Raw genomic sequence first — 25,427 nt, forward strand, 5'->3', positions numbered from 1 at the left:
GTATCTTGCATTATTTGTTTTTGTGCAACTGCTTTGGCATGAGGTTTTTTTTCTGCACTAAATAAGTATGTAGGCATTGATGAAAATTGTACAATACTAAGTGTTGGGCTAATGCAGAAATCCAATTACTGTTCCACTGGTTCCTAGGATCACTGACTACTTATAGTACGGACTTTATCTTGCAGATAGACAGTGCTGGAGGTTAAATAAATGTGGGATTCTGGAATTCTGCAATACTCAACAGTGTAGAAGACCATGACACCGTATTTTGATGACTGTGTTCCCATATGTCCTTTGAATTTCATTTGAAAAGATTTCTGAGCTGCTGCAGCTAGTGCCTCTTATGTACAGCATATAAAGTTGATATTTTAAGCTTTCAAATACTGTAAAGCAACAGTTCTCATAGCATGGTCCATGGGAGCAGTTAATCTATGGAACTTTCCATTTTGCAGACCAGTAAAAATGCACTCAAGGATAGAGCACTGAGGGATTGGGCTTTTTGGATTAACTTTGGTGTTTTGCTCATTGAGCTAGAAAAACATGTTGAGAATTGATTCCTGTAAATTATCTTGAAGTGTAGGGTTGGTTTTTGCCCACTAAAATAATGCAGGCACTTAGACCACCAGAGGATTGTGGTCTGATTAACTACGGACATAAAAGAGGAAAATTAATGCTTTTGTATATATAATACAGTCTTTACTAAGCAAAATTTTACCTTGTGATGCTACTGACACCGTAATCGTTCCATGCTTCCTTTATGCAAGACTTTTTGTCAAATAAAGCAAGCAATGGGTTTTAAGAGAAATGTTTAAGTTTTATGTGTTTCTGGAGGAGTGATTTGCTTGAGCATGGACACAAGAAATACTGTGATGTCAGTAGCAGCATGGGATTCTTGAAACAATTGGCTTAAATCAATAATGGAACCATGGTGGAAGTATGTGTGTTGTGTTTAGAGTTTATCAATTTCACATAAATACCACTTACTGAGACAACAAAAAACTGTATTTTGAAAATAAATTTAATTGTCACTCACTAAGGACTACTTAGTACCAAGTACTAAGTACTTAGTACTAAGTACCAGTACAAAATTCTTTGGAGGCTGTTGACAGCTTTTTGTTTTATGTATGTATGTATTTTTAACTTACATACTTTTCAACAGAGCATCAGTAAAATATAATAACTAGTAGCCTCTTGTAGTCTTTTTCAGAGTTGTTTGTGAAATTCCTTGAAACAGAATCTTGCCCAAGCCTTCCTCCACCCAAGCTCTCTGTTCATGATATGAAACCTTTAGGAGCAGCAGGAGCTGGTAAAGCTAGCAGTACTCCATCCAACAGTCAAATGCAAGGTAACATTTGAAGGAAAATTTGAATCTTTACGCAGAACACAAATAAATAAAAGTAGAATTTTCAAGGGGATCTCAATGATTCTGTGCTTCCTCACTTGTGAACTATCAATTTGATTTCTGCCCCCCCGCCCCAATTTCCAACTTTTTTTTCTCTTTTTTTCTTCTTCCCCCACTCCTCCTTCCCACTGCTTCTATACCCCTCTTCCAAAAATCTCAATACAGAAGATTAGAGGGACCAAATTCCCTTTGATATGGAAAGGCTTTAACAGCACCTGTTAGAGCCAAACAAATGCTGTGCAGACAACTCATATGGTATATCGGTGAACCCAGTCCTGATTTTCAGCATCCCTGTTGATAGCTTGGGTCTCACTGAGTGAAGAATGCAAGTAACACCAACCTTGTAGTGCCTCTCTGGTATCTAGAACCTGGTTGCTCAGAGAGGACTGAAATAAAATCAGTTGAGTATATGGCCTGATTTGAAATTTCTATAAGCAGTGCATGAGCGTTAACTTTGATTTTTCTAAGGCAGAGAACAATTATGCTTATATTATGCATGTTGAAATTAATGCACTTTTGTCTAAGTAATGTAAGATCCAAATCTTCAGTTTAACTGATCCAGTTTGTACTTATTTTTTTAGTGCATTTAAGACTTCACCTTAATACAGTCCTGCTGATTTGCAGAAGCTTGTTTTGATTGAAACTTTTAACTGTAAACTCAAAAAAAAAAAAAGAAAAAAACCCAACCCCAAAAACCTGTGTATTATATAGATCTACAGAGAGAGAGATGCTAAAAAACCCTCTTTCAATTCTCTAAAGCAGTTAGATGTTACAAAGTATAAATGTCTACTGTGAAATACCAGTTTATCTCTGAAAGCAGTATTTATTTATTTTTTAATAAACCTAAATTAAGTTTAATTTTCTTTTTACTCTTCTTCCTTGTAGTATAACAGTAATATAATAGGTAAAGTACCTATTTTACTTGGGGGGGAGGGGGAACAAACCAAAAACAATTTCCTTGTCTGGAAGAACTAAATTCTTGATTCCTTTTATCCATTCAGGAGCTAAATTGCTGGCTTGTAAAACTAGACACCCATTATATATATCCCTTTAATTGTTTGGGTGCTTTAAGTTTTTTGTTCCTAGAAATAAACCATATAGTAGCAGCTTTTAAGTGCTGGACACAAATGTCAGTATAATATCCACACAGGAATGCATTTATGAGAATTAGGATGTTTACATGATGAAAGACCTTTTTTAAAACTAAAAAAATCGGAATGAAATCCCCTATCCAAACAGTTAGTATCATATGGAAATGTCAGTTTAGTTTGTGCTCTCCATCTGGTGTAGGAACCTTGAGAACAGGTTACATCTGGAGCTGAGTGAGGATTTGATGGGGGAAGGTGAGGAAGGGCAAGTCAATTGTTAGATTAAAAAAAAGTAGTTTATTAATACTTTATTAAAACTAAAATTTTGTTAGAATTTGACTAATGGGCAAACATTAAGTTTTGTCTCAAGACTAAATTGTGACTCACTGTCCGTTATGCTTATTTACAGGGGTTTTCTTGGGGCTGACCCTGGGGAAGCTGTGCCAATACGCCATGGGGTGGGAAACCTACCTGTCTGCTGCATCGTAGTGCGTGCGCAAGGGCATTTATGCCTTTGCATAGTGCTGGCGTCAACGTGACAGATAGTTCATGTCTGACATTGACAGTGCATGCATAAAGTGAACCTTGGCAAAGGGTGTTCCTGTTGCCTGTCATGGAGATGTATAGGTTTTTTTGGGGTAGCCTGAGCTGTTAATGAATTTCAGCTGCCAACAAGCACAATATGGTTGGCAGGTTCTGGGAGTGCCCTAATCTTTAAGTCAGTCTTGTAACTGGTGGTCTGAAGTGTAGACATAGGAATTGTTTAGCAAAAGAAGCAGTCGCAGATGAGATCCAAGATGAGAGAAGACAGAGAGAATGAAAGTCTTTGAGAGCACCCACAGTCCATGGCAAGAAGATAGGATTTTCATGTTGCAAAAGTGATAGGCAATTTTAGAACTTGTTTGTGAACAAATGCTTTAAAATTGGGTAGACTTGTGAATGCTTTCTAACAAAGTGTTTTTGTTGTTGGGTTTTGGTTTTTTTTTTTTTTTTTTTTTTTACATTACAGATTCTGCAGTCTCGGGAATGAGCAGAAGACCAGATACAAATCCATTTTTAGCACCTCGATCTGCAGCAGTGCCTCTCATAACACCTGCTAGTAGTTCTGGACATCTGCTTATGAAACCTATTTCTGATGCATTGCCTACTTTTACACCACTGCCAGTGTCCCCTGATGCCAGTGCTGGTGCTGTACTAAAAGACCTCCTAAAACAGTAGATGATCTTGTATCAATATGATGATGATAGCACTTTAAGGAAAATGAGAACACTATGCCGTATATAATTTACCACAATGAGGCCTTGTGTAAAAAGTCATGTACTTGTTTGCAATTGTACCTTGATTTTCTTTTAATTACAAACTAACCAGTGCTTTGCAAATTCTAATGGTAGCATGAGTAACTGCTGCCTTTATAGCAGGCATTCATTTTGGGTGTGGGTTAAATCTTAAACTGAGAAAAAAAAAAAAAAAATCTATGTTGTTGCTAGATTGTCACAAGACAAATGGAAGGATTTTTAAACCTTAGTTATACTCTGAGTTGTTTCAGTTATGCATAGACAGCGTTAACTCCTTGGTGTTGAGATCCATTTTTCCATTAAAATGATCTGCCATTGTCAGTGGGCCTTCTAGAATCAGCATTTAAAAAAAAAAAAATCTCCAGCCAAAATTGGTCTTAGTTGAGTTGTTCAGTTAATGACACAAACTCCAAAGAATAAGACGGTGAGCATGTGGGAGTGTGGTTATTGAGCAGCTGCAGTCTTCCCACACACGATTTATGGTATGTACTTAATGTACGCTAGGACATGTATCTCTTTTTTACAGGATTGGCCACATTTGGGGGCAATTTGAGGAATGCTAATCTCTTTCTGCACACTGATTTTATCTGCCCCCCCCGACTAATAGCTGCTTTCAAGTCAAACACATCAGCACCAAGGATTTAACTGTGGAAGTGAGTGCTTCATTTTCTAGAGCTGTCCATGTGATGAACAGTGGGTAATTTAGCAAAAGATAGGTTCACACATATAAAGACACTGTACTCTAATGATCTAAGATGTATATTTGAGAGACTTTTTATCTTGCAGGATTTTGTAGATCTAAATATAGGCGTAAAGCTTGAACACATGTATAGAATTTAAAGGGAAGAAGATGCTTACTTATCTCAAATATGTAAATAGGTCTTTGTAAGACCAAGGCCAAAGTCAATTATTGTGTAAATTTTGCTGTGATAACTTGTACACTTTGTTTGGCAGGTAAAGAATGAAGTTGCATACTAAAGGATAAAAGTCATCTTCATAGTGAATCTGAGATAAAACATCTTCAGTTTAAAATGTGTAATTTCTAAATCTTTTTATATGCCATTCCTTGTTTAGTCAGTGTTAAGGTAACTGTTGTGCAAGTTCTATATTAGAACTGTCAACCTTTACTTCTCATTTTCATTAAGATCCTGGATTAAATTGCTGTAAGAGTTATATTTAAATAAAATTAATTACTGAAACTTGTACAGAATCAACCAAAATAATGCAAGAAATCTTTGCATTTATTTATGTAGAGGTCAAATAGTGAATTTCTTTTGTTGCCTTGAAATCTAGCAAAGTTGGTGGTTTTTTTTTTTAATTACTATATTTACCTTAAGAACTGCTTGAGTCCCTTTTCTGCAGTATATTAATGTTTCATGGAAGACTTACGTGAATTTGGAAGTGGATTGACCATATTGAATTTTTATTTTAAATTTTTTTACTCCATTATAGACAAGGTAATTAATTTGGCAGTTTGATTTCTGAAAGGATAGCAGCCACACATAGTATACCAAAGTAAATTCTGCATTACGTGATAAATGTAATGAGAATTTGAAATTACCTCAGCTGAGAACATTTCAGTTTGGTACTTCAAATGTACATCTTCATTTAAACTGGACTGGAATAGGTACCTTTTTTTTTCTATAACAAATATAAAGAAAACTGAAATCAGATGGCTTCTGTGCAGTCTCTCTTGTTCTTGTAGTCATGTCTATTTAAGGATATATAGCTGCTTCAGAATAAAATTGCTTTTGGTGAGCCAAAGCAGAAGGAAATGTTTAGTTTTTAAAAATTACGTGACATATATTATAAATTACAAATGGACTCATGCTGCTCACTATCCTCTGAATATACTAACTGAGCAGATCTTAACTTTTTGGTGCAAATTTTTTCTTTAATTGCAGAGAACTTAATATGTACTTGTTTCTCTTCCAGGAAGCTTTATAATTGCCAATAAATAAAACATGGTAAGACCATTTGTTTCTGCATGCTGTAAATCAGCTCCATTTATACAGTAAGCTATGAGTCTGAGAAGGGAAATATAAAACCAAGCAAAGGTATTGAAGAACTTCAGAGTTCCTCATTAAGCTACTTCGGAGAGAAGAAAATCCTCTACAGGAGAGAGATGAGAGACTTCAGTCCTTAAGTCCTAGGAGGTCTGTTGAACTATGGAGAAAATCCCCATGGCTTAGAGGTTTCTGTTCTAGGGCTTATTCCACAACTGCGTTGGTGGAGTTTGTTGCTTTGTTAGAAATCAAATGTGCTCTCTGTTCCAGGCAGTGGTTTCCCACTGAAAAGTATAGAACAACTTCATTGCCTTGTTTCTATTTTCTTTCTTACACTGTTTCACAGACTATTATAAACCCTCAAGATTTGTTTTTATTGAAAGATTAGCGGATATATTTTTTTCCTCTAATTTTTCTTCTGTGTTTACTTTGTGCTTGATAACTGTTTCATATATATTTACCTTACCAGTTTCCCACATGTAAGTATGTGACTCCTGTAGTCTATCCTGTTAATTGTGTGGGTCTTTCACACAGCAGCAGGGGGAAAAAAATTCTCTGTGGAATTTGTGAGCAGGTGCAGTAGTTGAAAATTTTCATTCTTCATTTAACTTAATTGTTCTCTTTCATCTTGCTTTTGCAAGGAAAAAAGAGCATGGTCCTCCTAGTTTTGATCTAACAAGCTGTCAGTTATCTTTAGTGGTAAGGTTAACAGAATTCTAGTAAGGAATTAATTTTGCAAATTTGATGTAAGGGGGAAAAATAAGGGTTAGGATTTTCTGTTGTCCTCTTTAGACTCTTTCATTTTTTTATATTCTTTGCTCATCCTGCATTCTATGCAAAGAGAAGGAAGTAACTGGTTGATCTTTCTAATTGTTACTGTAAAAGAATGCGGGGGGGGGTGGGGTGTTTTTTGTTTTGGTTTTTTTTTTTTTAATTAAACTCTCCTGCATTAAACCAGTTAGTCACAACCATATAATTTGTCACATTATAGTGACCAGTGTAGAAAGATTTTTTTTTTTTTCTTTTTTACCAAATGTCAGTTCCCAGCCTTCATTTTATTATTGCTTCTTATTCATTTTCTTGACCCATTTTGCATAAATAGTTACTAATAAGGCAGGCTACCTGGAATATATATAGCAGTGACTGATTGATAAAGCAGAAGAGACAGAATGGAAGATGCTTGCCTTGTAAGTATTTCACATGATCACATACCTCGTGACAGCTTTGCAATTTTAAGCCTTGATGTCTTCTTACTGCCAGTTTTGATGACTTTATTGCCACATTATCATATAAAAGTTCCAGAATTTTCTCAACTCATTTAATCAGACATACTTGTAAACTTGATGTCGCATCTAACCAAACACTTCCAGTTTGGGAGTAGATTTAACTAGAATAAAATTAAATTCCTTTTTTGTCACCTACTTGAAGAAAAAAATACAAACATTTGTTTAATACGGAGAGACATTAGTATACCATGGAAATAGCAGGGATAACCGCTTCATGCATTCTTTCAAACAGAGAGAAGTCTTTGATTTATCTAAACATTCAAACCAAAGTAGTCTTTGTGTCAATATACTTATATACTTTGTGTCAATGTTTAAAAAAAAAATATATATAAAATACATATACATATATATACACATATGGCAGTGGTAGCAGCAGGGCTTGAGGAATTAAAAGCATTATATGTATTTGTTCTATTTTGGATCTTTTTTCCCCATTCCGAATTTAATAGTTTGTTGCCTTGAGTAGTTGTCTTGCAGGTGGAAAGCTTCAAATTAGCTTTCTTAGAAAATAATATATAAGAATTACCAGCCTCCAGTTTTTTTCTGTTGTGTCGTGCCATTACTGCTGAATTTATTTGCAGCCCCGCAAAGCTTAAATACGGAAACTAGTCTTCAATAAAAAAATAAAGGAATAGACAGCTGCTGGCATTTTAGTTAAAGGAAAAAATAATTTGTACATGGCATGTTGTTTATAGCAGTAGCAACACTGAGTCTTGGACTTTCGTGTTTCTCTCAAGCTTATAGAAGAGTATGGCATTCTAAATTTCAGTATCTGAAAGCATCACCTATCTAACTCTGAAATACGTTTTGTAGCAAGTAGTCGTTACAGTGTGTTATCGGCATAAGTGTGCAAGAAATGTGCCTGTTGTTTGCTGGTTGTGTTAGATCTGTTGACAGGCTAATTCGGACAAATTTATTCTAAACTGGGAGTTCAGCCATGCTGCTAAAACTCTCAAACATTTTGCCAAGCAGAAGAAAATTGTATCAAGTGATTAAAGGCTTATTTTCTTTGTAGGAAATAATAATTGGAAGATAACTGTTAAATTTTTTTTCATACATAAAAAGGGGCATTTATCATTCAGTAAGTGACAATATTAAGTAATTTGGGGTCATTCTATGCCTTCTTATTGAGCTTGTTGCATTGCTGGTTAAATCTAATTTCTTTTAAAATGTTCACAGATGTTCATCATCTGTGAGCACTGATAGTGAATTAATCTTTCTCTTGTGTTAAGATAGCCATTAAACAGCTTCTCACAGATTAGATTTTAAAATTAGTGTTGCTGGCACTCAAGTTTCTGGCAGTCTGTGCCAAACTGCCCTTGCAAAGCTTAACCTTTTTTGGTCTGTGGTGGTCAGCTAATAAATATTGCTGTGAATATCCACAGTAACACCGAAAACATTTCCCAGGCCCCTTACGCGGACTGAGAACACCCTTTTTTCTCTATTTGTAGCCATTTTGATTAGAGTTCTTTTATGTCTTGGGTTGTTTGGTTGGGGGTTTTTTGGTTTTTTGTTTGTTTTTTGTTGTGGTTTTTTTTCTTGTTGTTTTTTCTTGTTCTCATTGGGAATCATACACAAATGTTTTCCCCCTTGAGGAAACATGATGCAGCTCCCTTGCTGTTCGTAGTTCCAGCTGTGTGCAACATTATACCCAGAAAGGAAGTGCCTCTTTTTTTTTCAGTCTGTTTCTGCCAATTCTGTTTTATTCCTATTACCACAGCAATGTTTTCTTCCAATGTGAATGTACACTATTTAGATATCCTCCTATAACTATAAATTCTTGTGAATGTCATAGTACCACAGCTGGGATGGCTCCTGTGGTTGCAGATGCTGAGCATGTATGCTACTAGATCACCTAACTAGGGATACGAATGTCTTTCAAATGTTTGCATGTAGTAATGGAGTGACATCTCAAATTGCTAGAAGAGAGATGCAGATTCACACCAAGTCAAAAGTTCAAGGTAAAAAAAGAGGGGGGATGGGACATCACAGATGACTCTCTCTTGCCATATTTCTGCTGTCATTTATTAGGTGGACTAGAAAAATACAGCAGTCAAGAAAAACATATGAATGTAGTAGTGTGGTCCCAGAAGACTTGGTTTTGAGTGAAGTGAGAACAAATTAATCTGATAAATTTAATACACTTACACGTTGATCAAATTTAACATTGATTACCCTGACAAATTCAAAACCATTCATTATGCTCATAAGATGAAAGAATAATTCCTATTTTAAAGATACAGCGTATGTTGGTAGGGATTGGAGCTTGGCCACATTTGAAAAAAGGTCAAACTCAGCATTTCCTCAGGCTTGAAGGAACTTTGCTGAATACACAAATGAGGAAACTTCACCGGTAAGGTTATGCCTTCAAGACCGTTCAGCCGCCTGCCAACTGAGCTGAGCCCCAGGAACTGACAGCAGCCCAGGTAATTACATTTTCAGTAGGCAGTTTCTGGTCCCCAATGGTAGCAGCTGCACAAAGCACTGTAGCAGTGTTCCAGTTTGCTGGAATTTTGCCCTAAATTGATAAAGAAAGGAAGATGGCTGCAGCTTCTTATTCAGCAATAGAAGCTGTGGCCTGAGCTTTGTTTCCTTATCTGAGATCATAAAGAAATGATCCCTTGGATCCTTGTGTTTTGATTTATACTGGGAGAGACAACTTGCCATTTTCTTAAGTGACTGGCAGACTTTGGATCATACTGCACATAGCTAGTCTTCCTTAAGCCATCAATCTGCTGTCAAATATTAGGAGTGTAAATATCTTACCCTTTGAATTATGTAGAAATGAGTGTAAACTTTTCTTTTTCTGCAATCCTAAAACCTGTACAATCTCAGATTGTGGTTCTAATGCCCACTCAGCTGGAAGACACCCAGGAAGGAAGCTTGTGTGTACACAGAAGTCCTCAATCACCTACTTCCAGCATAGTGTGTTTTAATGAAGTCCAGTTTCGCTTGGGCAAGACCCAGCCTGTCTTGGGACTTACACCCCCTGCTCTGAAGGAACATATGCGGAAGATATTCCCAAATTCTCCTAGGTATTTTTATGGTTAACTGGCAAGTACATGCAGAGTCGGTGACAACAGAGGAGTTAACACAGGTTTCATGAAGGTGTGAAAACAAGTCAAACTGGCAAAAAGTGGGACAACAGATTTCCTAATTGAAGGTATGTTAATGCACAATAGTGAAACCCAGCTATAATGTTCGTACGGGGCATATATTTGAGTAGATCAATCACTTAGGTACTTTAGGGCCTGTATGCTTATTGTGTGAGGTAAACTTTAACCTACTCTGCTGAAAAAAAGGAGATGATGTGCACCTCCTGCAAGTGGATGAGGAGATGAAATGGGTTTGCTAGCATCAACACTCCTTTATTGAAGTCTAACTAAAATGTGCATCTGACAGCAGAAAATTTGAAGGTGAATTTTTTTCCAAAGAAAAGGGTGTTCTTCGCCACAGAGACTAGAAAATGTCTTTCTAAATGTACTTTGCCATTTGTGAGTATCCTGACAAAAGCAAAAATATCGTTTGGTGTGTGCAATGTGAGAGTTGTCTTCCTACAACTTCCCACAACAGTAATAAGAATAAATATTAAAAAAAAAAAAAAAGATTATTTCATATGTGTTTTGCATCAAAACCTTCTCGGCTTCACTTTTGTGAGTACGTTTGCTCCTGCTGAAATGTGTGAGACAGGCTGTGGTCTTCTGCTTGTCCCCAGAGAAATGCAGCTAGAGACTCAATACATGCTTTTTAGCAGCCCTGACAATACGCCTCGGGCTTTGAGAAGACCATTCTTGTTACCAAGAAAGCAGTGTTGCAGTTTAGTCTCGGTGCTTCACGTGACTGCTGAACTTGTCAGCAGCAGAGAGGTTTGCATGTGTACCAGGTGGGAATTGTATGAACGAATGAAAGAAATTGTATGCGGTGTTTGACAGGGAATAGACCAGAAATTATATTTCCCCATGGCTCAATCTAGTTTTCAATGCTTGCAATTAACGATTTGTTTTAATGAGAGAACCATTTAAAATGTATTACTTTGTGGAAAAAGTGGAGAAGTAGAAAAAGATTATAATATTTGAGTTATGGTCAACTATTATTAGAGGGTTTTGTGAATGATTGACAGAACAGAATTTAGAAGCTCTGTCACATGGCATTTCAACAAGCAGTGACAGGCTACAGGTCAATGGTATCAGGGAAACAGATGATTTGTGCCTATTTTTTTGTGTTTGTTAACAAAGTGAGCAAGTCTGACCCTTGCTGTACCAACAACCTAGAATGTTGTTCTGTCTCCCTTAGTGTAAAGGAAACCCAACTCTTCGGAGAGCTGTCCGGATACAGTTTGAATATCAACCAGTACCACCAAGGTAAGGGGAATCTGGCAGCGCTTCTGTGCGGTTAACCCTAAGGTTTTCATTTGCAGCATCGGGTGCTGCCTGTGTTTCCCCGCAGTGAATTTCAAGATGGTTATGTGAGATGGATTGAATTGCAGCATGACCAGGTTTGGGGCACAGACCAAAGAGGTTTTACAGGTTTGAGGCAGCTCGGAACTATTTCTTTTATGTCGTTATGAAATGGTAACTATTAGCCATCACTGTAGCACAGCCACTTTGTATCTAATGTTTGTTGATGGAATAATTAATAATCCAAGGGGTCAGGGAAAAGAAGCACATAACACACTCAAAATGGTGTGTATTTTATCATTTGGCAGCTTTCTGTGAAGGCTATTCTACCAGATGAGCAAAGCTGGATAACTGATCTTGATCTAGTAAAAGCAGACCGGTGGTAGCTCCTGACTCCCTAGAAAGGGGAGCACTGCTAAACACAGCCCTCTGAGAACAGTAAGCCGAGAGGTATAATGCTTTGAATCTAAACTTTTGTAAATTAGGGAGTAGGGAGCTAAGAACATGCTAAGGTTTTGAGAATTTGACTTTTCAATGCTGCCCAGAGAGGTAGAAGCCCATGTTAAGTTTGGCAGAGGCAACTGGATTTATACAACTAAATAAACGTACCCTGATTTATACAACTTAGGTACCCTGAATCCATGTGATTCCTGAACAGTAAGTATGGTATTATCAATAAAAATATATTTAGCCTAAGCAACTGGATGTAAATAGCACAATAGAAGAGGTAGTAGCAGTTTTGAGCAATGGGAACGTGTATAAAAGATGAGAGCTGCAAATGTTATTTCTCAGGAGAATAAGTAGAGACCATGAGAGTGATCCCAAACACTTTTGAGTGCAGGTGTCTGAGAAACTGCATTTAGGAAGGGAAATAAAGGATTCAGCATTCAGTCATGGGGTAGCCAACCAGACGAAATGTTGGTTGTAAAATTAACCTTTATGTAAAAATGCTTCCCCATCTCCTGCAGTATTTTTCTCTATTGTTATGAGGCATTAAAGTATTTGAGTGACGCTTTTGTTTGTAATAAAAGGATGTTTTCAGAATTACAAGCAAATCATTGAGTTGATTCTGGTTCATCCATATATTTTGGTTTACATGGATCCAACACTAAATTGTACCAGAAGTAAAAATATAGTAAAGTGGCTTAAATGGTAGACTGGAGCACTGAAAAATAGTCATCAAAACTGAAACTTTTTCTGGAAATAGAATTGGAAAATATTTAGACTGCACTTTGCTCTGTATGCTCAAGTGGTGGGTGCCAATAAAAATGAAGGCAAACAGAAGACTGCCTTATTTTTGACAATAGAAGCAGGAACAGATGTGTTTAACAGTTTTCAGCTAACTTAGAGGAGGCTTATTAGGAAACTAGAAAAATTTGAGGAGTGCAGGATTCTAAAGAAACCGAATGAGTCATAACTAGGCTTGCCAGCTCTGTCTGGACCCAAACCCAGACTCTGAATAGCACACTGTCTGCAGAGAACTCGGGCTCAAGGACCTACAGAGTGCCACCTGCAGGGAAAGATCATGCAGATGGTACCTCTGTCTTTACTGGACTCTTGACAGAATGACGATTATGGTGTGCTGCCCAGAACCTGCCTACTTGGACTGGGGATTCAGGGAGCCCTCAGCACTCCTGCTGCGATGTTCTCCTGAACTCCACCAGTGGCTCCAGCTTCCTTGTACTGGTACTTTTAATAGTCAGATGCTTTGCAGGCAACCTGAAGCCTGCACTGCCCTGGCCAAATGTGACTAGTAAGTCTAGTTCATGAAAGAAAAGATTTTCATTAGAAACTAAAATGGAATAGAGAAATAACAGAAATCATTGCAGTTGATCAAAACCTGAAGGGCCTACCTTCCAGTTCTGGAGGTATAAATGAAACTCCGGTGAGAGGCCAAACTGAATCTGAATTGAGCCTGTAACTCGCAGGAAGGTGGTTACGTGCACTCTGTCTCAGTGACGTGGTCTTGACTTTGTGCTTGGCACCGAGTCCCCCAGTTGTCCAGGGTACTGATGTATCCATGACCCCTGGGAGTCTCAGCCACATCTAACTCAGCTTCGGTGCCCATTCCATAGGCCCTTTCTTGGGCTACCAGGGGTGGCTACAAAGGCTGTAGGTGAAATCCTAGACTTAGAAAGAAACGGCAACTGTTATACCCAAATTCCCAAGTTTTTGCTGGGAAAATTTCATGTTTGCTATTTACAGGCACCAGTTAGGAGCTGGCTGGAGCCACTTTCAGTTTCATGGAGTAACAGAGTAAATGTAAAAATAAATCCGTATACCATGGATCAGAGCTAGTTTTCTGAGATACATAGCTGTTAAGGATAATCTCCAAGAAAATCTATGCCTAAAAGAGCAACACTAAGTCTCCTGTGCTGCGCTACTGATTTGCCTGATATATTGGATTTACTGTTCTATATTTTACGAAGCATTATACAGAAACCTATTAAATACAGTATCTTATTTGTTACCTTCTGCTCTTCTAGCACTAAGGCAATTTTATGAGAGGTTACACTTACGGTAAATAATTCAGCTGTTACATACCTTCATATTTAACTCCAGTTACAACACTTAATTTCTAAATGTCAAATGAGTTCTGATGAATTGTTGTTCTTCATTTTCTTGATTTGTTCTACAACCTCTTCTGCTGGCACTTCAATTTTAGGCAGATCCTCCCAAGTATCATCTTTTTTTTGTTGTTTTACTTCTTTCTTTTTTTTTTAATTCCACTATGGGAAACTCTTGAAGTTTCTCTAGCAAATGCAGATGAAGCAGAATCACTTAACTTTCTACTGTGATTTTATCTTTTCTAAGCACTATTTTTATACCTTGTTCATCTGTTGGCTTTGCAGACTGTTTGGCAGTTTTCCGGCTCTTGGTGTGTCTGAAAAAGAATTTATTATTAGCTTTTATGCCTCTTACAATTTGTTTCTCAAACTTTCTTGGCCTGCTTTTCTGTTTTTTACATTTAACCTGTCAGAGTTTTTGTTCCTTTCTATTTTCTTCGTCCGGCACAACTTCAGCTTCTTGAATTTTGCTCTGAAACAGTGGACAAAATGGGGACTGATTGCTTTATCAGGCTCCAGCTACGGGCTCTGTTAGCAGTACAAGTGCCTCTCTTGGGAGCAGGGTCCAGTTCCACAGACTTTTCACACGGCTGCTTGCAGTTCTGGTCCCCCACAGCACCCGAACGGGCTGGAGCCCCTGGGAACAGCCAGGCTGCTTCTGCAGGGGCAGCTCCCGGTACTGCTGAGCTCCTCGGGCGGTGACAACCAGCGCAAGTCAAAGCAAAGGCCAGCAGATTATTAAAAAAAAAAAAACAAAAAACAAAAAACAAAAACAAAAAACGAAAAGAAACAATCTGTGCTGTAAACTGCATCCTTTTGCAAGAATTTGTAAGCACTGCAGCGCGCGTATAGCAGAACTAGCAAAGAGGAGTACATCCCCTGCTCGGTGGAATTGCTACCCATAGCACTGAGTCGTTTCCGCAGCAGCCCTCATTGCTGCAGAGCAGCGAATAATGAGTCTGAAAACAAATAGACAACACACATCATTTTTATCACCCAGGTTCATAGCCAATTTATTTCCAAACAGCACGGTTAATTTACAAAACCCCAAAAGTAAACAGGTAAATTAGGAAATGATGTAATCCCTGCTATGGGAATAACAAAATTAAGTGTAGTAGGTTTTAAATTGAAGAAAAGTTTACAAATGTCTTCTGGGGTTAGGAAAGCAGTTGAGTAAGTACAAAACAGTCAAAATTATACCTCTCCTCATATGGAAACCTTCTGCCACTCCCATATTTGTCAAACATATAACCCTGGAAATCATAAGATAAGGAAAAGATCCAAAAACATAGGCATCTTTGCAGATTGTTTAATTGGAAAAAAAACCCCACAGAGGTCTTTTTGTTTATATGTGCACCTATAAGAGTGAAACCTGTTTAAAAAGTGAATATTTTCTACCACTTGGAAAGAGAGAAGCTCTGGAAGAGAGGGCTGATGTCAAATATTTTTCTACTCTGGATTCATCAGCAGGGTTCTGGCAGGTGCCCTTACAAAAATAGTGCACATACTTGTGAACATTCAAACATCCCCGTGGAGAGATGGCATTTCCACAGACGTGTTTGGGTTTGCTCAGAACCTGGAGTGTTTTAATGGAAAATGCAGAATATGTTCGATGCTGTGAAGGGTAACCTTTTGCTCTGGATAAAAGCAAAATGAATTGCCTAAGCAGAGTAAAAGAAATGCCCCCCCCCCCCCCCCCCCCAAAAAAAAAAAAAGAGGAGTAGGTTGCTCAACTAAATCTGAGGAAAAAAAAGAAAACCCACTCAAAATGTCAATTCCATGTGATGGAAATAAAGTACCTGGGAGAGGAGGAAGCACAGGTGAAGCTGATGTTTTACTAGCACACATGCCCCAGCAGACAGGGAACGCTGCCAGGTTAACTTGGAAGGGTGAACTACTCTCTCCAGTCAACTGCTCTAACGTGCAGCCTGATGCTGCTGTGCCAGATGTGCCCAGTGTGGATGGTGTGGAGCACAAGTTAGTAAAGAACTTGGGAAACTGCAAAAGACACTGCAGTCTTAAGGCATTTAAGCATAAAATAAATCGGTCCTGAGTATTTCTAAGGGAGGTTTTATATGTGCTTCTAACTGTCTGGTCATAATTGGAGACCAATGGTTTATGTATCCCAGGCACTTGCAAAGACCGAATGTTGGCTTGCCAAATAGTGAAACAGGCTTTAGTCTTGGTCCAGAAGTATTAAGAGTTTTAGGTCTTTATTTATGGAACGTCATTCTTAGCTGAAACTGGCCATAAAGGATTTATGCTTGTTATTAAAGGGGGCTGGTAAACATCTTGTCACAAGATTAAAGAGCATTATTTTCAACCACACTTTCTAGACCGTTTGACAAAAATGCAGAAGAGCAAAGACCGCAGCCTAGCTTATGTACATGTCAATCTTATAAAATAAACACAAACAAACTAAAACGTCTGTCTAGTTTCAGGCAAAATATGAACTGCAGTTACCAGAGCTATGCTCAAGGATGACATTCAACAGAAAAAAAAGGAAAAGTATTAACAGTGGCTGGGGGTTCTCGGATACTCGCAACAACTCATGGGGGAGCTGTGAGTTCTCGAGGGGATCTTCTGTCTTTAGTTACAGGATGATGTTCTATCCACTTTTCACAGGAAAATAGTTTTAAAAGCATAAATGCTGGTCATTTAAGGATTGAAAAATCAAGAAGAATGTGGTATACTGTTGCAAATGAATAGTAACATGAAGGGACCTGCGGAGAGTTGTCACATGCACGAAAAATGCTGTGAAAGACTGTGTTTTTCCTGGGAAAGTTATAAAAAGCTTTTAGTTTGTTTGCTTACCTTACTTTTGTTGAGGGAAAAAAACCTGGACCCATACTGAAGCATTCTTCCAAGAATATTACCCTTTTTTGCCTCAGGCGGCCTTCCTAGAAAACACTACAGCTAAACAGGCGATCACGAACATCAAACTTGGTCTCACTATACCTGCAAAAGTTTTGTCTTACGGCAAATGCCGTTCACTGGGCATAGGTTTAAGCTGTTTGGGTTTCAGTATGTACCTGCTAGATTCTACTATTCCTCAGTTAATGGGATGAGGAATATGTTTTCAAAGTAACAAAGCGGAGTCAGATACCAGCCCACATTTAGTGTTGTTACATTTCAGAATGGATCCAGTGGTGCCTGGACTTTCCACTGATTACTTTCTTCCTAAAAATGTGAAAATATGCTGTTAGAAACCAGTAGCAGAGTGACCACAGACCTGTAAAGATAGTTACATCTGTAAGATGTAGAGTTAGATAAGGTAAAACAAAAACTTTAAATTATGTGGCCCATCTGGTGGGGTACTCTGAGAACATCTGCTACTATATGAAAGGGGCACTCTGCTTATTGTGCTTGGGAAGCAGTGATATCGTCAGTGGTATTGCCATCCCGAAGGAATGGGTGACATCTCCACGCAGGAGGGAAGCAAGGGATGCCGTATTGGCTCTTTTTTCCATGGATATCTCACACAGGTGATAACTGTACCACATTGAGACAACCGAGCCCCAAGAGACAGCAGCACAACAGGAACTGTTACACTTCTTCCTTCCTAACGCCTGCAGTGTGACCTGCAAATCGACACAAGACATCTCAGGCACTCCATGTTCACAGTACATTTTAGTTAGCGCTAGTGATGTTTTTAAAATTACATATTACATTAATTTTCACTGTTAATTCTTGCTTGTGTTATGTTTGGCTAGGAAAGGAAAATATGTGTGGGACTGTGCTTTTGAGCTTCTGGCCGGAGCCATCTGGAACAGGTTATTGCATCGTTCATGTCATCATGAGATGGCAATTACAGTTCAGACACTGAATGAAGCAGACCTCGGCTGATAGCGTACGGTAGTCCATCTTTGAAAAAGGAGAGGGAACCCTCGCCAAACACCAAGAGTTTGCAATTGGGATTCTGTCCTGGGAGGTGGAAGAAACAAGCCCTACTCTTTTTCAGGCAGAATTAGGGTTTGAGACCAAGTTTCCCATGGGCTTAGTGCTATTCATGCGGCAGTAGGGTGAGATGTGTGTAGGTCAAATCGCTGCCTGTCACGTGTTATATCAACCTGTGACAATATCAAAAGCTTGCTTATTTGGCAGGCTCCAAGAACACTTAGACCAATCTCCATAGTCAGGCAAAAGCCCAGCTTGTGAATCTCATGGAGCTTAGGGGCTATCAAAACGCTATTGTTCCTGCAAATGCCCAGCAGTTGTGCTCTAAGTGATTTACCAGTTTTGCTGGTAGAAAATTTGGTTCCATAAGGTTTGGTAGGAGCAAAATGGATGTTTTAAGCATCTGAAGCTTGGATATAGGCCCTTAAAGTGTCAATTATTGGCGAAGTCCTTCAGTGAATTCAGGTCTGTATGGCTGTGTAAGATGCCTAAGACTTGTCGCTTTCAATGACTTTGGGCTCGCACGCCTACCACCACACAGATCTGCGTGATTTGACTCTGCTCCTGCAGTTTGACAATGTCCTTGAGAATGTTCAGCAAGGGCGAACTTTAAAAAATGACAAGAACATCTAAGAAGGGCGTTTGGCAGATATAGTTCTGGAGAAGTGTAAGTACAATTGCAGATAGAATTAAAAAAGCAGATGAAGTGTTGTGAAAGTTAGTAGATGAGGACTTATTTTTGTGAAGCAGACTTTTTGTTCAGGAGTGCTGAGTGTAGTTAACTCTTATTGAGTTCCCTGACCTAAATACCGCTTCTGTCTCAGCATTCAGAAGCCACTAGATTATGTTCTCGGGTGCCGAGGGTCCCTGCTAACCGGGTGGTGTGCGTTGTCTGCCGGAGCATGGCGTAATTCATACGTTCAGTCATCTCATCCAAGGAGGGTAGAGTTAAGGTTACACAACATAGCTTGTGCCCCTTATGATTATATATACAATTTTTGAAATACATATATATTTTGAAATACACATATATATATATATACAATTTTTGAAATCCAAAGCTCAAACATAATTAATTAGAGCTATAGTTTCAACCCTAGCTATGCACAAAGCTATAGTAACTGAGTATGTAAGAACATAGTTACTTAACAGAGCCCCGTTTTGTACTGTGGACTGTTCCGCACCTCCTCATGAAGACAAAGAAAACGTCAAGGTAATCTAAATAAACCAGTGGATTTTATACATGGGGGGATAGCTGAGGCCACTGAAGTGAGAGTGCTGCTAGACCTGAAGTTTAGCCACCATCCTAAGCATAAATGGCAGAGGTGTCAGCAGATGGTGCTGAAAGATATTTTGAATCATCCATGTTTTTTTAGGGTGAACAAAAGAGTTTTTATGCACCACAAACATCTTCCTTTATGCAACTCTTCACATCAAAGAGAGTTGTGAGAAGGGTATGGCTGCATCTCAGTATTTTGTGGCTGATGGTGGTTACAGAAAGGTGCTGCAGAAATTCTGCTTAGCCATGACATCAAATCCTTTTATTTAGGAAAAAAAAAATGTCACCACACTGTAAACAAGCCCAGGTTGTGGTTAGGTACACTTTTTATACTCTGGTTTTTATCCACTCCAGCTGTCAGATGGAGACAGCAGAAATGAAAACATTTGTACAGTATTCCTTCTTAAGGGAGCCCCTGAGGTGCTCAGGTCTGGATTCACCTCCCGTCTCCAGCGCTGGAGCACCTCTGCCAGTTGGCTGATGAATCCGAACTCCGTAGTCTGAGGCGATTCTTTGGGAGCAGACTGGTGCTGCGCTCGTACGGTGATTCTGGCACGTGTACAACGATTTTGCCATGGTGGCAGGAAAAATTTGGCGGATCAGCAAGTGAAGTATTAACAAGTTTATGAAGCAAGCTCTTCATCCACACAAATGGATGCTCAGAGCATCTACTTTGCTGTAGAGCTGTTTCTCATAGTTTCAGTAGATCTTCACACACCCAACATACAGTAAGCACTGCTACGTTTAGACTTGTTAGCTCTCCAGATCATTGAGTGTACTGGGAAACACCAGACTTACGGAGTAATGAGAATACTCACTGTTAACCTTTTGCCACGGTGAAAATTTGCCCAGTCTTTGCTTTTTGTCTCTTGCCTGTTTTCTGCCCCATGACAAAACTTTCCTCTCATAACACGCCCAGAGAGCTTCTTCAGAAATCCCTTGTGTGAGTTTTTGTTACGCTTTTGGGAAGTCTATTTAAAATAAGTTAATTGGTTCTTGTTGATCTGCACATGTATTGAGACTGAATAATTCTAGGAGGGTGTTTAACTTCCCATGCAGTGCAGATGATGTAAGCAAGTCACCGAGAGGTAAACTGTCAGGAATGGCACTGAGCGTCTGGTGCCATCTTTTTTGAAAAGTAATTTGGGCAATTAGAGCCAGCTAGTGAGGTACAGAGCTCTTGCTCTTCCCATTGGCACTGGTATGACTTGTAGGTGCTCAGCAACCCTGAAGCAGCTCAATCTTTGTATCTCAAGCTGGGTATCCATGCTTAGAGGCCAGTTTTATGAACATCCAACAACTCTGTTTCTCAATATCTGTTACAGAGATGTATGATAGATTTTTTTATCTGTCTTGTTGGATATTTCACATTTCTTAGGAATAAAGGGTTTCCTCAAATGGAAGAATCAACAGAAATCCAAAGTATTCATTTAATGTCGATGTCTGTATTTAATTTCAGTGTTCATCTTTGGATCTAGCATAATCTTTGCAGCGTCTGATTGCTTACCTCTCACATCTCATAAATGTTCTGCTTGACATACTAAAGCTCTGCCTGTGGCAAAGTTGCAAAACACCTGAAGAAGTAAGTACTTTATTTCCTTCCTCTTCAGGCATAACTGGAGATCTGCAAGATTTGCCTTTCCTGAGAAATATTTCATTTCACAAACCGCTCCCTTAAGCATGGGGTCAGTTTAAAAAGGGCCAGTGTTTGTAGACAAGCCATTTGTTTTCCTTTGAGTGTTTAATTTGTTTATTCCTGTTTTCAAATAATCCCCAAGCAATATAGTTCCTGTAGCTGCAATTGTCATGAATTCAAATTATTCACCTCCCAGAGGGTCAGACCTTTCATCAATGTGCCATTGGCACGAAGCAGCGAGTGTTGCATATTCATCGTCCGAGACACCGGCTAGAGGGCCTCCAAAAGCCTGACTTTTTTTTTTTGTTCTCCGAGCAAGGAAAACAATCCCTTCCCTTCTCCAGTCCCTTGATAAGGGTTTCTGTCCAATAACGGTGCTCTCTGCTCTGAGGCACATTTAACTGTGAAGTTTGCAGCGGGAGAGGCTTTCCTTCAAGCTGTTAGTGTTTTATCCTGGCAGGCTCCTCGAGGTTGTTGTGAGGAGTCTAGCCAGTTGGTGAGCTTTGTAATCTAAACCAGCTGTCCCAGGCTGAGGCCCCCATTTGCATTGTTTAACATACTTAGAAAATGAAGTGTTCATTTTTAACATTCCTCCTCCAATTGGTTTAATGCTGAATTACAGAAGAGAACTAAGCAAAACCAGGTGCTTTCTCTGTATTCTCTCCAGTGTCTGAGGAGGTACAGACGGCTCCCGATCTTCTCCATTACTTGCTATTTCATTCTTTGGACTATAAATGACTGAGGAACCGAAGTGCTAGCAGAGGGTAATGTTTGGAAAAACTTTCTAGTTATTCATCAGCGCAGACTCTGGTTTTTTTTCCACCTTTCCTCAACGGTTTTGGACATGCAAGGATTAAAAAGGTAAGTGGTATGCATGAAACTTCTTTACTTACTGAAGGGAAACCTACTTGTGGAAAATATCTGTGGCAGGGATTTGGTATGCCAATCCACTTGCTAAAGGCATTTGCAAAGAGACAGGATCTCAGTGGTCAGAGGTGGGGAAAGACGATCTGTCTGTTATTAAAGCTGTGCTCTCTGACGAGTTCCTTCTTGATCTGTGCTTATACTCTGCGCATTAGGAACCCCGGCATCTGCAGCAGTGCTGAATTGCGAGAGCAAACGATCCCACTGGCTACAGTGATTGATTTGAAGCTAATTAGTTACTATTGCAGAAGTTAATTACTAGTTTAAAATATTTTGCCTGCTGGGCAAGCTACTGTGACCAGCTGAATATAGTGTTGAGAGGTTGTGCTGCATGTCTGTTAATAATTCTTGAGGGGGTTTAATATCTAAAGTAACGAGCAAATTGAGATGGTGGTTGCAGCCAGAACACTTATGAGGCAGTAAGGTCACCCCCCCACCAAGAGGAAAGAACATATCATCTTGTAACAACAGAAACTAAAGACCGTCTAGAAACGTATGAGTTTTGTCTGACCAGTTTTATAGGGGATTTTGTTAGCGTGCACTGCTCTGCAGTAATGCAGAACGTAGCCCAGTTGCTAGGCATGTTAACGTTCAGCTGTAACCTGCAGTATTTCCTTCTAGAGCTGTTCTTGCTATATGCAAAGTGAGTATGCAGTCTTTATACCAGTCCATGCTTTAAAATCTCTTCAAAAAGATTTGAGGCATCAATAAATGAAGTCCAAACCTAAACGGATAATGTTGCATTTTGAATGTTTTGCATCTGACTCTAAGGAAAAGTCTGTGCAGAATTTGCCGTTCCTTGTCACTCAGAAGCTGCCAGCAAGCATGATCTGTCTCCGCAGCGCTATGAACAACCATTTTAGGGTTTATGTTTACTCTTCACATCTTGTGCCTGCCTCCACATTTAAAACAAATTTTTTCAACTGTGTTGGTCACTGTGTGTGGTTTTGTCTGATGCATTTGTAGGTCTCGTTCAGCAGCTCAGTTTGCACTGGAAATCAGAGACAGCTCTAAGAGAGAAAGTTGGCAGCTCGCTTGGGTAGCAGAACTAAGGCTACCTAAAATATCCCTTGCTTCCTGTGCTGGGTTTGTGGGAGCGCATTGTATACAATTGCCATTCAGAACTAGAATCCAAGATAAGCAAGATGTGGGTCTAATTATATTGAGAAGAAATTTTATGTAAGGCAGTGGCAAAGCACTGAAATCCATAGTACATAGAAAAAAAATAATCTCTTACTGTCCTTTCCTGATTTTCTGTCTGTTAGTAAATGCTTCGGGGTGGGAGCTTAGTTGACCGGAATTTTTATGCTCGAGGTAAGGAGCTCCAAATACAGCCACGGAGCTGTGTTGGCGAGGGATCCTTTTCTTTCAGTTGCAGTGAAGAGACCCAGTAGGTCCCGCTAGATGCTAAGATGATACAACTGGGGAAGGCTCCAATGAAGATAGCAGCTTCTAGTAGCTGATGACCTGGCACAGTGTGTCTGCTTGCAGAGCAACGTATTACTCAAGACTGAGTAAAGGGACAGAATCTGGCCCTAAGAAAATGGATTCATCTCAGATATAGTCTCCTGGGGATGAAGTGCGGTTTAGCGGTTAGAGCAACTGGCTTGGATTCAGGACCTCCTGCATGACATGTGTGCAGCCCTGCCAATGTGTTGCACTGTGAGCTTAGGCAGGGCCTGCGCTCTGGTTTACCCATCTGTAAAATGTGCATAATGTGCAAGAAAAACTTTGATATTCTCAAAAGAAAGGTGTCAGAGAGGGGCAAAAATACTTTATTGAGTATTACGCACTTGTTCGTTAAGCATCTGCTGCATGGGGTATCATAAAAAATAGATTAGTTAATACACATGTTCAGTCTGATTCTGATCCCAGTTGCATAAAACCATAGTAAAATTAGTGACTCTGAGTCTGGCCCGCAGTTTTATTACTCCCTCTCCAGAGGCCAAATTCATGTTAGCAAATCTCTGTGGAATACACTGAAGTGTCACTAGAAATTAATTTGTCCATGTGTATTTAATTCTATATAATGAGCCTGGATATCCGAAGGTTTTCAGCCTATTTTCTATGCACATTACAGGATACTGACTGCTTTCACACTGGCCGTCTGCCTTTCAAGCCCTGGAAAAGCACAGGTGAGAGGTGCACACAGAGATCTACGTACTGTTTTGTACTGAAGCGCTATATGGCATGAGACTTAACTGGCTAGCAGGTGAATAGGAAGCTCTGTGGTCTGGGGTTTACATGAAAAGGAAGCTGTGTGGTCTAAGGGTTTAGAGGGGAGAACTTGGAGCCAGCAGGATTCTGGAGTCGAACATGGGCTGAGCTTATTGACTCATCCTTGCCAGCTCAGCAAAATATCCCTGTAGAAACCTGGACCTCACTGAAAACCTGATTCTGCCTCTGAACTGAACACTTCTGGAAAAAGTAATAAGAAAAGGCATCTCACGAGAGCAGGGACAGCTCAGTTCTGTGGTGGGGAACTTCCACGTTTGTAAAACTTATTCATATAAATAGGTATTTTCTGTGTATAGCAGGATCTTGTCTTAGACTGTTTAATTTTGGACTGTGATCCTGAATGACTGCATCCTAGTTTTCATTTTAATCTGTGCTTGAAACCATTTTTGTTCAAGAGGCAGGGCTTTTGAGGGTGGATGGAAGTAAAGCAGTCCAGTTCTTGAAATAGCAGAAGCATTAGTTCTTTGTGTTCTTGGGCTCCAAGTGGACTTAAAATTAGGAAAAACAGTTCCCAAAGGCATGTTAAGTTTGAATTCCTAGTTGATAATCCAGATATACTCACAGTCCAGAGCTGTGTTTCTAAATACCTTTGCCAAAGGCTCTGAAATGTAGTTGTTTTTTTTTTTTTCTATTACATTGAAAATTTCCTGCACATGGCATGCTTATTGATATTTTTGTGAACATTGGATCTGCATGGGAAATGCTTTTCATGCCCCTGGAGAATTTTTGAGATGTCTTTAAGGGTTTGTTTTATAATTCAAAAAATATTGTTTCCATTGCTATTTTTATAAAATAATCTTGTACCATAAATTGATTTTGAAGTCTAAGCAAAAAGCAACTTGAAACTAAGATGATAGCAACAAATTCTTTCTGAAGATATTGAAACTGGTAATTTCAGCAATATTGGAATCTTTTCTAGAATCAAGTTCTAGAAAGTGGTTGAAACCAGTTCTACAGTAGTCTCAGTGTTTCTGAATCATCATTTACTGTCCAAAAGAAAATAATTTTGTTGAAAAGTATCTTAACTTTTCCTGCTAACCTAGGTGTAGTGTCTACGCCACAGGACAGAGAAGAGAACAAAAAGTAGAGTTTGTACATTCTTTAAAACATGAGGCTGATTACGCGTTCTCCCATCAGAATATCTTGGCTTTCTGTAGCATGATACCAAAACATCTCGGAATGCCAAAATAAATGAAGGCAGAATTCCTTCATAGTAGTGGTTTTGTGTATTCATGTGTGCAAGTGGCAGGTGCAATCCAGATAGTGCCATGTGTTTCGCTTCATGTCCCCTCCCTAATTCCTGCAATGGCCTGCTTCCACTGGCTTATCCAGCTCACCCCTTGTCTCCCATCTACAACTTACTACTCTTCCAAACATGAACCAAGTACTTTACTCCTCCACTGATTTCTTCC

General features: G+C 39.1%; 2 protein-coding genes across 2 annotated transcripts in view; both read left to right on the forward strand.

Annotated features, from left to right (window-relative positions):
- TRIP11 (thyroid hormone receptor interactor 11) overlaps positions 1-6,633 on the forward strand; it is a 37,373-nt gene extending 30,740 nt beyond the window's left edge. Inside the window, exons 19-20 of the mRNA XM_082316957.1 lie at positions 1,198-1,345; positions 3,500-6,633. Of these exons, the coding sequence (XP_082173083.1) occupies positions 1,198-1,345; positions 3,500-3,708 (357 nt within the window). The 3' untranslated portion in view covers positions 3,709-6,633. The remainder of the gene's footprint in view (positions 1-1,197; positions 1,346-3,499) is intronic.
- Positions 6,634-21,551: 14,918 nt separating this feature from the next.
- Positions 21,552-25,427, forward strand: part of FBLN5 (fibulin 5) — a 46,702-nt gene continuing 42,826 nt past the window's right edge. The window contains exons 1-2 of the mRNA XM_082316901.1: positions 21,552-21,714; positions 23,858-23,912. Coding sequence (XP_082173027.1) covers positions 21,698-21,714; positions 23,858-23,912 — 72 coding nt within the window. The 5' untranslated portion in view covers positions 21,552-21,697. The remainder of the gene's footprint in view (positions 21,715-23,857; positions 23,913-25,427) is intronic.

This window comes from Platalea leucorodia, assembly GCF_965183815.1.
Source record: "Platalea leucorodia genome assembly, chromosome: 7".
Lineage (NCBI taxonomy): Eukaryota > Metazoa > Chordata > Aves > Pelecaniformes > Threskiornithidae > Platalea > Platalea leucorodia.